Below are 17,320 nucleotides of genomic sequence, written 5' to 3'. Positions count from 1 at the left end.
GACTCTGCACCAGGTTAAAACTGATTTTTCTCAACCCTGGGGTTGAGGGTGAAACAGCATCAGAAATGGCAATGTTAAGTGAAAGAGGCAGTTTACCTTCAGGGGATGAAGTTTGGTGTAGGAGCCAATGGAATGCCCTGCATGGGTAAGAGGCATGGTTAATAAAAGGGTAGGTCCAGTGACATTTGAAATTTAGGTAGACACAATGGTTCTGAACAGGTCCGTGGACCCTATGTTCTGGAACCTGTGAGTTCTTCTATTCCATCATTGAAGTTACCTTAGAATCTGAGAAGGACACAGCAGCTATCATTGCCTCAACTCAGAGCTGGGACGATGTAGTGATTGTAACGAGGTCAGCCAGGTGGACCTCAGAATATGAGTTCCCTGACTGTGGCTGTTAATCTGGTCCAAACAGGCTGACAGATAAGAACATGAGTGCCAGACAGTTCTAAGGGAGCTGGATCAGTGTCAAGTACTCTCCACATGTAAATAAAGGATGGCTTGGTGACCGGATACCAGCCTCTGTGGAGTTATTTCAGTAAGTGTGTGTCAATTTTAAGTCTCGCTATGGACAGAATGTAGATGAGGAGGACCGCATTAACAAAGCTGAAGTAACTTGCTGATTTGGGTCATATTCTGCGCTGACAGGGACACCACATTTGACCTGAGCGGTGATCAACGGCTCATAATGTTCGTGTGGCTGGGTCTGTAAATAAATGTGGTTGGGCAATGACAGAGATGGTGATATCTCTGGAGGTCCTGTAACTACTTAGCAAACAACAAGGAGAATAGACAATTTAGCGTTTCAGTGACCGAGTTTCCAGGCAAGCCACTATAACTTGTCTTTACTCTTTGTAGATCCTATTGCTCTGTTGTGTGTTCCCAAATCTTACTTCAGGTTTCCAATGGCTCTCATTTTTCTTTGGACCACAACACCTCATCCAGAGCTAGGAAGCAGATGAAACAAAAGCCAGATCTTATAAGCAGACAACCTTTGGGACCCAAAGACACTACATTGTACAAAACAAATAAAATAATACTCTGGGCAGGTAAACCTGATTGAGTTTATTGAAGAAGTAACAAAGAGGATTGATTAGGGCACAGGGGTAGACGTGATCTATATGGACCTCAGTAAGGCATTCAACAAGGTTCCCCATGGGAGACTGGTTAGCAAGGTTAGATCTCATGGAATACAGGGAGAACTAGCCATTTGGATACAGAACTGGCTCAAAAGGTAGAAGACAGAGGGTGGTGGTGGAGGGTTGTTTTTCAGACTGGAGGCCTGTGACCAGTGAAGTGCCAAAAGAATCGGTGCTGGGTTCCACTGCTTTTCGTCATTTATATAAATGATTTTGATGCGAGCATAAGAGGTATAGTTAGTAAGTTTGCAGATGACACCAAAATTGGAGGTGTAGTGGACAGCGAAGAAGGCTACCTCAGATTACAATGGGATCTTGATCAGATGGGCCAATGGGCTGAGGAGTGGCATATGGAGTTTAATTTAGAGATGAATCCTTTAACGCAGAGGTTTTTTTTTTAACGAGCCCATTTGAGCATCATAGAACCCCTACAGCCCAACAAGTCCACACTGACCCTCCAAAGACTAACCCATCCAGACCCATTCCCCTACCCTATTATCGTATATTTATCCCTGACTAATGTACCGAACCTACACATCCCTGAACACTATGGGCAATTTAGCATGGCCAATTCACTAAACCTGCACATTTTTGGATTGCGGGGGGGAAACCGGACCACCTGGAGGAAACCCATGCAGACACGGGGAGAATGTGAAAACTTCACACAGACAGTCGCCAGTGTCGAAACCGGGTCCCTGGAGCTGTGAGGTAACAGTGCTAACCACTGAGCCACCATGTGACCCTATGGCCCCAATCTCTATGGAAATACAATCTCATGGTTCTATAAAAAAGTTACAATGCACTCAACACATCTGCAAATGTATGTGTCAAAGCTCTAAACCCAATGTTCCGAAATGAAGTTTCTCCACTTTTTAAATTGCCTCTCTAAGAGTTGGTCAGTACTCACTAGACAGTAAGTACACTTTGTTAGACTCATGCACAGGAAGACCAAATTTCCCTTAGCCCTGGACTCTGGTATTTCACTGTCTGTAGCCAAGGTGCTGCACAATCTTTGTTTACCTACCCATCTTTCTATGATATCATGGCCTTACCTCAGCATGAGATTGTCCCCATCATTCGAAATTCGAGTGACAACAACACTATGGATGGTCCCATTTGCAGTGTCTAATTTGGGAAAATGCTTTGCCCTTGATGCTGAGCATCCAATGGCACAATTCAGAAGTAAATTCACAAGAGTGGCATTCCTTAGTTGCTCAGACATACAAGAAAAAGTCCCCAAAAGCTGTCACGGTCAGAAGGTACTTGTACTTGTATGAGTGAGCACTGAATCCTGACATTTCAAAAGCTCCCAAATAGCTCTACTAGTTGCAGCACAGGAGGAGGTATTCAATCTAGACACACAACACAAAAGCAAGGAAGTTTTACTAAACGTCTATAAAGCACTTGTGGGGCCCATCTGGAGTACTAAAGTGAATTCTGACCACTACACAGACATAATGATAATATCACTGAATTCGTCCTCCAGACCTTCAGGCTATTGTTCTCAGAGCATGGGTTTGATTCCCACAACTGCAGATGGTGAAGCTTGAATTCAATAAAAAGTTTATCTAATGATAAACACTATCCTCTAGGGAAGGAAATCTGCCATCCACATCTGCTCTGGCCTAAATGTGACTCCAGACCAACAGCAATGTGTGGTTGATTCTTAACTGCCCTCTGAACAATTAGGGATGGACAATAAATACTGGCCTAACCAGAGATGCCCAAATACTATGAACAAATTAAAATACATCATGATCAAAGCTTGCAAAAGGGGGTTTACTGAAATGTTCAGATTTCAGTTACATGGGAGAGAATTGGAAGACACTAGTTTTATCCTCTTTCAAGTAGAGAAGTACAAGGCAAAATTCAGTCAATTCAAATTTTGAAGAATGTTAAGAGAGGAAATAAGAAGAAACCAGATCCAATGGCAGAAGTGTCAGTATCGAAAGAATCCAGCTAGATGGAAGACAACTGGCAAAAAGACCCAAAGGTAACATGAGGGAACCTAAAATGATAACAGATCCACCTGAAAACTGATTGATTAATAGCTTTCAGAAGGGAATTGGCCAAATACTTGTAAAGGAAACGTTTGCGGGACGATGGGGAAAATACTGTAGAATAACTAATGGAGGCTCTTTCAAACGGCTGTTGCAGGCATGATGGACTGAATGGTCTCCTCCTGTACAGTACCATTGGATAGTTACTTGGTGCTGTTTTACATTCACACTCGTTTAGTTTGGATTGTAGGAGAGCAGCTTCTGCACTGGAAGTAAATCAGAGATCGACACTTTCATTCAACAATCCAAATCAAAATGAGAGAAATAAAGAGACTGCAAGGAAATAATGCAAGAGGCTAGAGGTAGATAGAGCGAGAGTCCCACTGAAATCGCAAAACAGACGTGGGCTATTTTGACCAACTCATTGATGTTGGAGTTCCTCCTCCACACAACATATTTGTGAGCGTGCCAACTTGGGTTGGATGTAATCCTGGAAATTTCCACTCTTTAATCATAGATTAGATCAATTAGTTAAACATTGACAAAGTCTCTGCTTCAAAGCCAATGGCAGTACAGTCTACTAGTTCTTACCCCTCCACACTGGATTTAGCTTCCAAGGCCGACAAACAGAAATTGGCTGTGTTTGCCTGTGGAATGTATCTGCACCCTGTTAATGAGTGGGAGACACGTTCTTCATCCAACAAAGAATACAGGGTGGGGGTTGGAGCTGGATTCAGCCATCAAGCACAGGGATGGGAAGGGAGGCAGTGTAGTGGGAGCACTTCTACAGGGCAGCATGTGATGCTACTGCGCCCAGGGAGGGTCTCTAGCCCTGACTGAAGGATTAGCTGCCAGTCTGTTGCTGGGTCCCCACCTTTTGGCATCTAAACTAGATCCTGCTAGTGCTGGAACTTTTTAAAACTGGACTTAAATAAGGTCATTAAGGTCTCTGATATGTTAGCTGCCATGAGAAGTGGGTAGCCTAGATGCACCCAATCTTGCGATTACAAAAGTGGTCCAATTTTGGAACAGAGCTGAGGCACTGGCAAAATGGCAGGTAGGGGATTCAGTCCTAGTCCCAGTCCCCTCTTTAGTGATACAGATGCCTCTTTATCAAACAGTTCTTCCTGTTCGCTGCCCTAAACCAATTGTATTCAATCTCATTTGGGCTGAATGGCCTCCTTCCACTCCATAATAATTCTGTGATTCTAATCCCGTCCACTGATTACACGTTCCTCACCTCAAGAGGCCTCCCCCACCACCCTTTTCTATTTACTCAAGACATTATGGTGTTAAAAGAAGCCCCATCTAAATCACTAGCTCACAAAATTAGTACTAATTTTCCTTTTTTTAAAAAAAAAGATGTAGTTCCTCATAGCACTGTGTCAGCACTGCATTCTTTCCATTATCTCATCATAGTTGAACAAATGAATACACTGGAAGGAAACCAGCACATTACACAACAACTTGAGAATCCAGCCTAATCCAAATGTAAATCCAAACAAGCAGCTTCAAGTGACATTAAAAGATGACTGGGACAGGTTCATGAGCTTGTCATTCACATCCCAGAAAAGATAAATACTTACGTTGTTTGAAGACATCAAAAGCTCTCTTCAATGTACTAGAGAGGGAGGAAAAAGAGAGAGAAGACAGAGGTGAATAACTGTAATTACAAGTTATTGTCATTGACAATCACTGAAATATCTGATTAACTCTGCATTCCTTACAAGTTTCAAATGTTGTTCTTCCATCTGTAGAATGTGATTATCTGATTAACTATTAAATTTCCTTTCCAGCAGTGAGGGATATTAATGGTTGTACCCCATAGTAGGAGTACTCTTGAAATGCTCTAACCCTGTTCACATTTACAGTAGCTGCACACTTCAGATCGTACCTGGTGTTTAAAATGTTTTCCCCATGTGTTAATGGGGCTGAGAAAGTGGCAGGCAGAAGCACTTCAGAAAATATCACAGATCAACCAAATAATGTGTAGTTCTGAGGAAGGGTCACCAGACCTGAAACGTTACCTCTGATTTCTCTTCACAGGTGCCACCAGACCTGCTGAGCTTTTCCAGCAACATCTGTTTTAGTTTCAAATAATGTGCAATTGGGTCAAATGTAAGCTAGAGGTTGTGGCCAGCAACTAAACAGGGAACCAATAAAATGAAAACAACAAATGGTGGATGTTAGAGATTGGAGACAACAACAAAGTTGTTGGAGAAACCCAGTCTCTAGTTCTGAAGACGGCAGATCGAACTTGAAACATTAACGCCATCTCTCCACTGATGTGGCCAACAGTATACGTTTCTTTTCTTAAGGAATTGAATCTGCTTCATATACACAATCATCTTTAATTCCACAGATTACAATACTTATGGAGTTTGATGTGGAGGAGCTGGTGTTGGACAAGGCTATTGTGCCACCACCTGATGAAGGAGCGGCGTTCCAAAAGCTAGTGCTTCCAAATAAATCTGTTGGACTATAACCTGGCACTGTGTGATTTTTAACTATGGAGGTTGAGTTTCACAACTCATGATTTGAAGTCATGACCGTCGCATTACTGGTACTTAATATCAATAACCCTGAAAGGTAGCAATACAGCAAGACATTTGGCTCTTGTGGTGTAGGGTAGTGTCCGTATTTCTGAGCCGGGGGGCCCAGGTTCAAATACCACGTGTATACAGACTGAATAAGAAAATATCTCAAGCAAGAAGTTACACCAGAATCTTGTCAGACAGTCATTATATCCACCAAGTAAACTTAGTGGCTGCATTTAACCACAGTATCACCTACACAATCCCAGTTCACATTATGTGGTTGACGCCTTATGCCATCTGAAGTCCAGCAGGACACTCAGTTGTACAATCACCCATCAATCAACCAAATTACAATTGCTTCTTAGCATTCACAAATTTGCAACTGTCAACATGTTCAGAAGAAAAACAGAGTAGGGGAAGCTATGAAGTGTGACAAATACTTTAATCTGACCACAACAAGTAGGAAATTATTAACTAAAATAAACTGGAGGTATTCAAATAATGTAGAGGCAGCTATGAATTGCTTCTACCACACAGTATACCTGCTACTGGATCATAATTGGAGAGCTTACTACGGTCAGACAGAAGTTTAATCATATAAGAGCATAACATATTGGTGCAGAAATAGACCATTCAGCAAGATCATGGCCGAGTCACTGACTATAAATCAGTCCCTTTCAGCCTGAATATACTTAATAATGTAGCCTTGACAGCAGTCTGTGGTAAAGAATTCCACAGATACACCATCCTCTAAGAAGAAATTCTTCAGCTCGGTCCTAACTGGGTATCTCCTTACTCTGAGATTATGTACTCTACTCCTAGACTGTCCCACTGGGAAACAACTTTTCAGCATTTACAATGTCAAACCCTTAAGAATCATATGTTTCAACAAAGTCACCTCTCTCTTCTAAATGCCAATGAGTCCAGACCCAACTAACAATCTCAGAAATTTACTCTCCTCACAAAACATTCCCTTCTACATCCAGAACCAACCTAGTGAAACAGGTCAGGACAGGTGACGGAGGTGACAGTGGGGGAACACTTTCGGACTAGTGACCATAGTTCTATTAATTTTAAAAGAGTTATGGAGAGGGACAAAACTGGCCCACAGGTTCAAGTTCTAACTTGGGGCAAGGTGAATTTTGATGGAATTAGACAGGAGCTTGAAGGGGTTGCTTGGAGTGGTTTGTTTGCAAAGGGACCTCCAGCAAGTGGAAGGTTTTGAAACGTGAGAGAGCTTGAGTTCAAGGTCTGTGTGTTCCTGTGAGAGTGAAAGGCAGGGTTGACAGGAATAGGGAATCCTGGTTGACAATAGATATTGAGGCTTTAACAACAACAACAACAACAACAACAACAACAACAACAACAACAAAAAAGGTATGGCTCAGGTACAGGCAGCTGGGAACCAGGGAATCCCTGGACATATATAGAGGATACAGGAGTTTACTGAAGGAGGAAATCAAGAGGGCGAAAAGGGGTAATGAGATAGTCTTGTCTGAGAAGATTAGGGTGAATCCAAAGAGGTTCTGTAGGTATATTAAAGGAAAAAGAATAACTAGAGAGAGAATAGGATCCCTCAAGGTCCAAAGTGGACGTGTTTGTGTAGAACCACTGGTGATGGGAGAGGTTCTCAATGAATATTTCTCCTGTATTTACTATGGAGAAAGACAAGAAGACTTGGGAACTTGGGGAAATTAGTAGTCATATCTTGGAGACAGTCCATATCACAGTAGAGCAGGTCTTAGATGTCTTAGAACGCATGAAGGTGGATAAATCTCCTGGTCCCAACTCAACATATCCAACAGCATTAAGAGACGAGTGAAGAAATTGCGGGGGCCCCTATTTGATATTTTTGCATCACAGTTAGCCACCAGTGAGGTCCCAGAAAACTGGAGGGTAGCGAACATTGTGCCCTTATTCATGAAGGGTTGCAAAGAAAAACCTGGGGACTATAGTCCAGTAAGCCTAACATCTGTGATAGGTAGGTTACTTAAGAAGATTCTGAGATAAGATATATATGCATTTGGAAAAACATATTTGATTAGGAACAGTCAGCATGGCTTTGTGCATAGGAAATCATGCCTCACAAATTTGTTAGAATTCTTTGATAAAGTGACCAGGAATGTTGACGAAGGCAGAGCAGTAGACATAGTCTACATAGATTTCAGTAAGGCCTTTGATAAGATTCCACATGGTGGACTGCTCTGAAAGGTTAGATTGCATGGAATCCAGGGGAAATGGCAAATTGGATACACAATTGGCTTGATGGTAGGAAGCAGAGGTAATAGTGGAAGGATGCTTGTCAGACTGGAGGCCTGTGACTAGTGGAGTGCCTCAGTGGTCGTTGCTGGGCCCATTGCTGTTTGTTATCTATATCAATGATTTGGATGAGAAAGTTCAAGACATAATTAGTAAAATAACATGCAGATAACACTAAAATAGATGGATCGTGGACATTGAGGAAGGTTCTCAGAAACTGCAGCAGGGCTTTGATCAGCTGGGGAAATGGGCTGAGAAATGGCAAAGAGAGTTTAATACAGATAAGTGCGAGTTGGATTTTGGAAAGTCAAAGCAAGGTAGGAGTTTCATGGTGAATGGTAGGGCCTGAAGGAGTATAGTGGAACAGAGGGACCTTGGAGTTCAGGTTCACAGTTCTCTGAAAGTGAAGTCACAGGTAGACAGGGCAGTGAAGAGGGTTTTTGGCACACTGACTTTCATTAGTCAGGGCATTGAGTATAGAAGTTAGGAAGTTATGTTGCAGTTATACAGTACGTTTGTGAAGCCGCATTTGGAGTACTGTGTTCAGTTTTGGTCACATTGCCATAGGAAGGATGTTATTAAACTGGAAGGAGTGCTGAAGAAATTTACAAGGATGTTGACAGGACTCAAGGGCCTGAATTACGAGGAGAGGTTGGACAAGATGGACTTTTTTTCTTTAGAGAACAGGAGACTGAGGGGGGATCTTATACAAGTAAATAAGATCATGAGAGGCATGGAGAGGGTGAATGCACTCAGTCTTTTTCCCAGGGTTGGGGAATCAAGGACTAGAGGGCATCAGTTTAATGTTAGAGGGGAAAGAATAAAAGGGAACCTGAGAGACAACTTTTATTTTTATACAGAGGGTGGTACTAATGTAGAATGAGCTGCCAGCAGAAGTAGTGAGGTGGATACGTTAACAACATTTAAAAGGCATTTAGACAAATACATGGACAGGGGATATTTAAAAGGATATTGGCCAAGTGCAGAGAAATGGGGAAGTGTGGGCCAGAGGGCCTGTCGCACTGCTCTAGGACTCTATGACCTTATGAATCTTCTGTGAACTTCACAGTATTCTAAGTACAATCTTTGTGTAGTTTTAGCAAGACTTCCCTACTTTTTCACTCCATTCCTTTTCAAATAAAGGTCAACACTTCATTGCCCATTGCCTCCTCTTATTATCTGCTGACTGAAATCTAGCTTTTCATGATTCGTGCATAAAGACTCCCAAAAACCTCTATTTTGTAACTTTTTGCAATCTTTTCCCATTTAAATAACATTTAGCTCCCCTAGCAAAAATAGAAATTGCTGGAAAAGCTCAGCAGGTCAGACAGCAGCTGTGGACAGAAATCAGAGTGAACATTTTAGGTCCAGCAACCCTTCCTCAGCTCCCATCAGTGATTGTTGTTGCACCACCCATTTTTGAAAATCTCACCATTCAGATAATAATTCACCTTCCTGTGTTTGTTTCCAAAGTATTCTAGTCCCTGCATATCACTCAGAAAATGACCCTTTCTTTAGAGCCATAGGGTTGTACAGCATGGAAACAGACCCTTCAGTCCAACTCATCCATACCAACCAGACATCCTACATAAATCTAGTCCCATTTGCCAGCATTTGGCCCATAGCCCTTCAAACCCTCCCTTTTCATACACACATCCAGGTGCCTTTTAAATGTTGTAATTGTACCAGCCTCCACCACGTCCTCTGGCAGCTCATTCCATACATGCACTGCCCTCGGATTGAAAAAGTTGCCTCTTAGGTCATTTTTAAAGCTTTCCCCTCTCACCTTAAACCTATACTCTCTGGTTTTGGACTTCCCCACCCTGGGGAAAAGTCCTTGTCTATTCACCCTATCCATGCCCCTCACGATTTTATAAACTTGTATAAACACTCAGACTCCAATACTCCAGGGAAAACAGCCCCAGCCTATTTAACCTATCCCTGTAGCTCAACCCCTCCAATCCTGGCAACATTCTTGTAATTCTTTTCTGAACTCTTTCAAGTTTCACAACATTCTTCTGATAGCAGGAGACCAATTTCCTGTCTGCCAATCTGTTCTCTATTTAGATCAGTACTCTATATTACCTCCTTTTCATTTTAAAAGGAGAAGTTACATTAGCTACACTCCACACTATAGGAGCTGTTCCAGAATCTAGAGAATCTTGGAAGGTGGCCACAAATGTATCCACTAGGGCCACCTCCTTGAGTACTCTGAAATGTAGTAGATTCTCGGAACCTGGGTATTTATCGATCTTTAAGTTCAGCAATTTCCCGAACACCATTTCTCTACTAATACCGATTTCCTTCAGTTCCTCCTATTCACTATAAGTCGAGTCTTGCAACATTTTTTGAAGGTTATTTGTGTCCTCCTTTGTGTAAACAGAACCAAAATATGTATTTAATTGGTCTGCCATTTCTATGTTCCCCATTATAACTTCTTTTTGTAAATATAAAGGACCTACATTTGTCTTAACTAAAATCTTTCCTCTTCACACTTCTGTGCTTATAATCAGTTTGCATCTTCCACACAAACTTACTTTTGTACTGTATTTTCCCTTTCTCAATCAATGCTTTTTTCCTTCATTACTGAATTCCAAACTGCTTTTACTCCTCGGCTCTGCTGTTTTTCTGGCCAATATTTATGCCCCATCCTTGAATCTAATAATATCCATAATTTCCCTGGTTAGCCATGGCTGGGGCACCTTTCTATTTTATGAGTCCTATTTTAACAAATGCACCAAATAAACTAGATGAGGAATCTAATGTTGTGCTGGTACCTGGGTAGAGCATTACAACTGTATCCTTCTCCTTTCCTCTCGAAGTGATGTCGTCAACCTTGGCACAAGCAACACAGCATTCTGGACTCATCTTTGATACAGAAAATATGGCAGATGGAGGAAATTGGAGCCCCTGCCTTGCAGATAGAGATGTGGAAGTCCTGCTGGCCAGAGTGGTGCAAACACAGGACTTCCTCTTTCCTCAGAGTCAGCAGGGGAGGCCATGCCATGAGACCATTCCAGTCAGTGCAGTATCACTGGAGGAATGCCCAACCATGTAGAAAGAAAGTCAATGACCTTCTTCACCCTGCCAATATTAGTACACCACGTATCCTCTGGTACCTCAATCCACTCTATCACTGCCACTGTATCCACCTCCCACCAGGGTACTTGTTCTACCACTCTCAGTATTGTCTGTAGTATCTTCCCTCACTCACTCCAACCGAACTCAACCTCAACATCACTCCATGCCCTTTGCACTGTCTACTCACTCGCTCGGGATCTCTTCACCTGCCCCAACAGTAACCGACAGCTGTGCAAGCACTATAATTTCCTGTAATACTTGACCCTGTCTTACTGCAGAAAGAAGATAGCTCACAGTAGAGCAGAAAGAATCAAGGCAACTGATAGGCTGCCCATCATTCAGCTCCTTATGTGGACCACATCCTATCTCTGACTGCCTCTGTCCAAGCCCCGAGACTAGTATCACAGATGGCCCTTGACTTGCTGTTACTCCCTGGCAACACCACTTCCTCTTGGTATGACAGTACCTGCTTACAATCATGATAAAGTTTCTTATCTCTGTATCTATGCCAAATGACAAGGTAAGACAAAAGTAATATGAGTCAAGATTAGTGGTGCTGGAAAAGCACAGCAGGTGAGGGAGCATCTGAGGAGCAGGAAAATCGACATTTCGGGCAAAAGCCCTTTATCAGGAATTAGGCTGGGAGCCTCCGGGGTGGAGAGATAAATGGGAGGGGGTTGGGCCAGGGAGAAGGTAACTAAGAGTGCAACAGGTGGATTGTTTCGTTGAGAAGTGCTATGAGCCATGTGTCTCTAGCTGAGGGGGAAAAGTGAAAAAGGCAAAGCAAGGTAATATAAGGCAGGGATACTGAGAGTATTCAGGTAGGCTGAGAGCAGGTGAGCACTACGTTAGTGTGCAAAGAACCTGGAGATGCTGCCTGGTCCACACCATGCTGGGTGCACGTCCCTGCACGCAGAGCATCCATTACTGATAGTCACTGGAGCAGCCTGTGGTGCTTTGGGTTACTGTCAGTAGAACATGATGTGCCATCAGGATTCTTAGAGGCTGGCACATGTTGGATGCCACTATCCATGGAGTACATACGCCAGTACCCATGAAGCATTGCCACAGTGTCGGTGCCCCTGTCCAAATGGAGGACCTTTACAGCAAATGGTGAGCTGAAATTACCAGGTACTTGTCGGAGATTTCTCATCTAATTTATTTGGTGCAATTGTTAAAATAGGGATCTAAAATATTAATGAAGTAAGTTTTGCTATTAGTAAGACATTTAACAAGCTCTAATCTCCCTTAGTCAGCGAACCCCCACTGCCAAGCAAGAATCGATCACGCTGCTGCACAAAGGAATGGCACAAGATGCTCCTGACAGAGGTGGGCCTCACTGGATTTCTCATCCAATTCTGTCACAAATCTCACTGTAGCTCACCACGCTGATATCCCTAAGAGTCCACCCTTGGTGTGATGCTCACCACTTGCCTTCCCACCTATTTATGTTTCATCCACAAACTTGCCTGTAATATGTTCGCTTCCGTCATCCAAGTCAGTAACATATCCAGATAGAACACCGATCCCCTCCTTCCTTCCTCCCTTTTTTCAGCTTTTGACCGTTATATTGTTTGATCACCCATAACGACCATCATTTGCTGGGATGGGGGGGCAAGTTGGGCATTTGATTTAGCAGGCAATTTAGATTGCTCCAATCTCCAGCCAAAAACACCCCACAAACTGAAAAATTAATCTCAAATAAACACATGTAAAGAACTTACTTCAGTTCGTTTTGTCCACACACTTTCTTTGACAATGACATCAAATCCTTCCCATATTTCTCCTCAATGGATGCCCTATTCACAGAAAAGCAATATTGTCATTTCTCTCAGTAAAACACACACATAACACAACTAAATCAGAGGTGCTGTCCTCAGTAATACTGGAGATGTAGCTTTTTATAATCACTGTACTGTCAGCCAGCAATTCGCACAATGCATATCAATATACATCCGTATATATAGCATGTAAATTTATACTCTGTCCAGCCATTTACTCGAGCAACAAAGCTGACAGAGTTCTTAAGCATAGGTTCTATTTATATAAAATAATAGAGACTGATTGTAATAGAAAACTACTGGACAGTTAATATGGATAAATTAAAGAGAAAGCAATATCTAACTAACTCTTTAGCATCTTGTGGAAATTAAATCAGTTAATTGGCCTTTAATTTTCACAACTGTTACACACATTTTTGTAATTGGGATGGATTAACCATCAAAGACTTTATCCACTGGGGGAGGTGAGGGGATGACTTAACAATGTAGACAGCGCACAGACAAAACAATTTATTTTTATTGTGACAGGTTATGCAGCATGGGAAACTATTTGACATATCACATATATCCCAGCTTTTCAAACTGTTTTCTGAACAGCTTCATTCCAATTCTCGTTTGAATGCATCTTCACCACTCTTTCAGGAAGTGTATTCCAGATCCCACCAACTCTGAGGAATTACTGTGACTGGGAGGAATATGCAGCAGTCAGCATTGCTGTGAAGCAGACGGAGACAAACTCTGTATAAAGGAGCTCAAAAGTAGAGCAATGAACTCAATAGAAAGCCGCGCCAGTGGAGAGTGGTCATTTTGGTAAGGGTATGTTGTTTTGTTGTAACGCAACTGTACAGAACTGAACTGGGCTTGTGACTATGATATTTCTATGAATAAAGCATATTTTTGAAAATATAAAGTGAATTTAATGAGGGTAGGCTGGTAGGGTGCATCCTTAAATAGCTCAAAATTAGAAAGCATCTGGTATACAGTCAGCTGATTAGACCATAAACCATAGGAGCAGAAATGAGGCCATTTGGCCCATTGGGTTCTGCTCTGCCATTCAATAATGTCTGATAAGTTTCTCAACCCCATTCTCCCATCTTCTCCCCATATTCTGTAATCTTTTTAATAATAAAGAACCTATCTATCTTTGTTTTAATGACCTGACCTCCACAGCTTTCTGTGGCAATGAATTCCAAAACTTCACCACCCTCTGGCTGAAGAGATTTCTCCTCATCTCCATTCTAACAGGGTTTCCCTTTACTGTAATGCTGTGCCCTTGGGTCGGAGTCTCTCCTGCTAATGGAAACATCTTCCCAACGTCCACTCTATTCAGTCCTTTCAGTATTCTGTAAGTTTCAATTAGATCCCCCCTCAAAACTTTTAGATTACTTCTACTTTTTAAAATTTGTTCATGAACACAGGCATCTCTGGCTAGGCCAGCATTTATTGCCCAAACCTGATTGCCTGGAGGGCAATTAAGAGTCAACCACATTGCTGTGGGTCTGGAGTCACATGTACACCAGACTATAAGGGTGATAGCTTCCTTCCCAAAAGTGCATGAGTCGACCAGAAGGGTTTTTCTGACATCAGCGATTGTTTCATGGTCATCATTAGACCCTTAATTCCATGTTCTTTATTGAATTCAAAAATTCCACCATCTGCCATGAGCAGCTCTGAAACTGACTTTCCAGATTAAATTGTCTAGCGATGATAACACTAGGCCATTGCTTCCCCTTCAGGGGAATGGGTAAAGAAAGACAGATAGCGCAGGAGAACCTTGTGGCTGACGCCCTCTCTAACAGATATACTATTTTGGATACTGTTGGGGAAACAACTTTTCAGGGGATGGCAGTGAGAACCAGGGCTGTAGGACCATGAGTGGCTCTGGTGCACAGGAAGGCAGGAAGAGTAGTGGTATGGCTATAGTGTTCCCTTAGTAAGGGAAAAAGACACACATTTCTGCAGGATTCCAGGATGGTATGTTGCTTTCTTGATGCCAGGGTCAAGGGCATCTTGAGACTGCTGGTCATTCTGAAGTGGGGCCAGCAAAGTGGGGGTGGTGAACAACCTATGATCTTGGTACAATAACAAAGGTAAAAGGAATGAGGTTCTAGAAGATGACCATACGGAGTTAGGACATCAGTTAAAAAGTAGGCCCTCCAAAGTATTAATCTCAGTATTACTACCAGTGTCACGTGTTAGCAAGTATAGAAATAATAGATCACGTCCACGCAGCTGAAGAGAAAGGAATTCAGATTCCTCGGATCTGCCTCAGGGAAGATGGGATCTGTACAAATAAGGCAGATTATATCTTGACAGGGCTTGGTCCGGTGTCTTGAAGGGGCTGTTTGCTAATGCTTTCAGGGATTCTTTATACTAGAATGGCAAGGGCATGGAAATCTGAGCAGGGAAACACACAAGCAATTATAAAAATGAAAGAAGCAAAAATGGAAAGCAGAATAAAAAAGGGGCAAAAACAAATTGGGCCACAATGCTAAGATGAAAAGCCAAATTAAAAAGGCCAAGTCTAAAGACTTTGTTTTAATGTTTGGGGTTGTCATGATAATATTAATAAATTAATAGCACAAAAAGATATACATGGTTATGATATAGTTGCAAATACAAGACATGACTACAGGTGATCAGGGATTCGGGGATATTCAATATTTAGGAAGGACAGACAAAAAGGAGGTGGCATCGTTAGAAAAGGATATTACTTTGGAAAATCATGATGTAAAGTCTGTATATGTGGAGATAAGAAACACCAAGGGGCAGAAAACGTTGGTGGGTTATCTATCGGAGTTGTAAGGAAAGGCATTAAACAGGAAATTAGAGACACCTGCAATAAGGATTTTCTGGAATGTGTATGTGTTTTTAAGACCAGTATGTTGAGGAAACAACTAGATAGCAGGCTATCCTCAACTGGGTATGGTGCAATCAGTAAGGAATAATTAACAACCTTCTTGTGCTAGATCCATTGGGGAAGAGCAGTCATAAAACAATAAAAGTTCTTCTGTAGAAGAACGAGAGTCCTTCTTTCTATAAGGATAGAATGAACTTAAATCCAAAACTAGGATTCTGAATCTAAATAAACTGAACTATAAAAAGGTATGATTCACGTGATGGGGAACCTGAACAACAGGGTTGGCAACAGTTAGGCAATGGCTAACATTTAATGAACATACACGTGAATTACAACAATTATCATTGCATATCTGATGCAAACCCTTTCTTATGAAGGGAGGTTGACTAAGCTCGGACTTTTCTCTCTGGAGAGAAGGAGGAAGAGAGGTGACCTGATTGAGGTGTACAAGGTAAAGTGAGGCATGGATAGAGTCGATAGCCAGAGACTTTCCCCAGGGTAGGATTGACTGGCACAAGGGGTCACAGTTTTAAAGTGTTTGGAGGAAGGTACAGAGGAGACGTCAGAGATAGGTTCTTTACGCAGAGAGTTGTGAACGCGTGGAATGTGTTGCCAGCAGTGATGGTGTAAGCAGTCATTAGGGACATTTAAGTGACTGTTGGACATGCACATGGACAGCAGTGAATTGAGGAGTGCATAGGTTGGGCTATTTTATTTTAGATTAGGATTAATTCTTGGCACAACAACATCATGGGCCAAAGGGCCTGCTCTGTGCTGCACTTTTCTACGTTCTATGTTCTCAAACAGAAGAAGTAGCTCAAACATGGCTGACAAAAGAAGTTAGGGATAGTATTAGATGCAAAGAGGAGACCATGTAAAATTGCCAGAAAAAAAAGGAGCAACCCTGAAGATGTGGAGAATTGAGAATTCAGCAAAAGAGGACAAACAGATTGATCTAGAGTGGGAAACGAAAGTATGAAAATAAACTTGCAAGGTACATTAAAACTGACTATAAAGCTTCTATAAATATGAAGAGTAACAGAAGTGAAGACAAATGTAGATCCTTACAATCAGGAACAGGGGAAGTTATAACAGGGAACAAAGAGATGGGAGACCAATTAAACGCATTCTTTTGGTTCCGTCTTGACAAAGGATCACACAAATAATGTCCCTTACAGTCAGAAATGGGGGAACATAAAGACACAGAATTTCCCTGAAATGTTAGTAATCTATGGTTCTAGCAATGGAGAGGGATTGAAGAAAATCAATACCTTTTTTTTAAAAATTAGTGCTTTTGGAACTAACAAAGTTAAAGTCTAACAAACCCCAGCACCTGATAATCTACATCCCACGGTACTCAAGATGATTGCCCTGAAAAAGTGTGGAAACAGGCCACTTGGCCTAACAAGTCCACGCTGACCCTCTGATGTGTATCCCACCCAGACTTATCCCCTCTCTTATCAGTAGACATTTTTCCTGACTAATGTACACCCTACACATTCCTGAACACTGTAGGCAATTTAACATGGCCAAGTCACCTAATCTGCACATCCTTGGATTGTGGGAGGAAACCTGAGCACCTGGAGGAAACCCACGAAGGTACGGGAAGAATGTGCAAGCTCCACACACAAGTTGCCTGAGGCTAGAATTGAACCCGGGTCCC

The 17,320-nt window shown here is 42.1% G+C and overlaps 1 protein-coding gene across 1 annotated transcript in view; it reads right to left on the bottom strand.

Moving 5' to 3' along the window:
- pstpip2 (proline-serine-threonine phosphatase interacting protein 2) overlaps positions 1–17,320 on the bottom strand; it is a 130,125-nt gene that overhangs the window by 70,893 nt on the left and 41,912 nt on the right. The window contains exons 3-4 of the mRNA XM_072575144.1: positions 12,741–12,815; positions 4,726–4,760 (exon numbers count right to left, since the gene is read on the bottom strand). Coding sequence (XP_072431245.1) covers positions 4,726–4,760; positions 12,741–12,815 — 110 coding nt within the window. The remainder of the gene's footprint in view (positions 1–4,725; positions 4,761–12,740; positions 12,816–17,320) is intronic.

This window comes from Chiloscyllium punctatum, chromosome 1, assembly GCF_047496795.1.
Source record: "Chiloscyllium punctatum isolate Juve2018m chromosome 1, sChiPun1.3, whole genome shotgun sequence".
NCBI lineage: Eukaryota > Metazoa > Chordata > Chondrichthyes > Orectolobiformes > Hemiscylliidae > Chiloscyllium > Chiloscyllium punctatum.
Note: the sequence above shows the minus strand (reverse complement) of the source record. Positions and strands in the feature narration are given on the sequence as shown.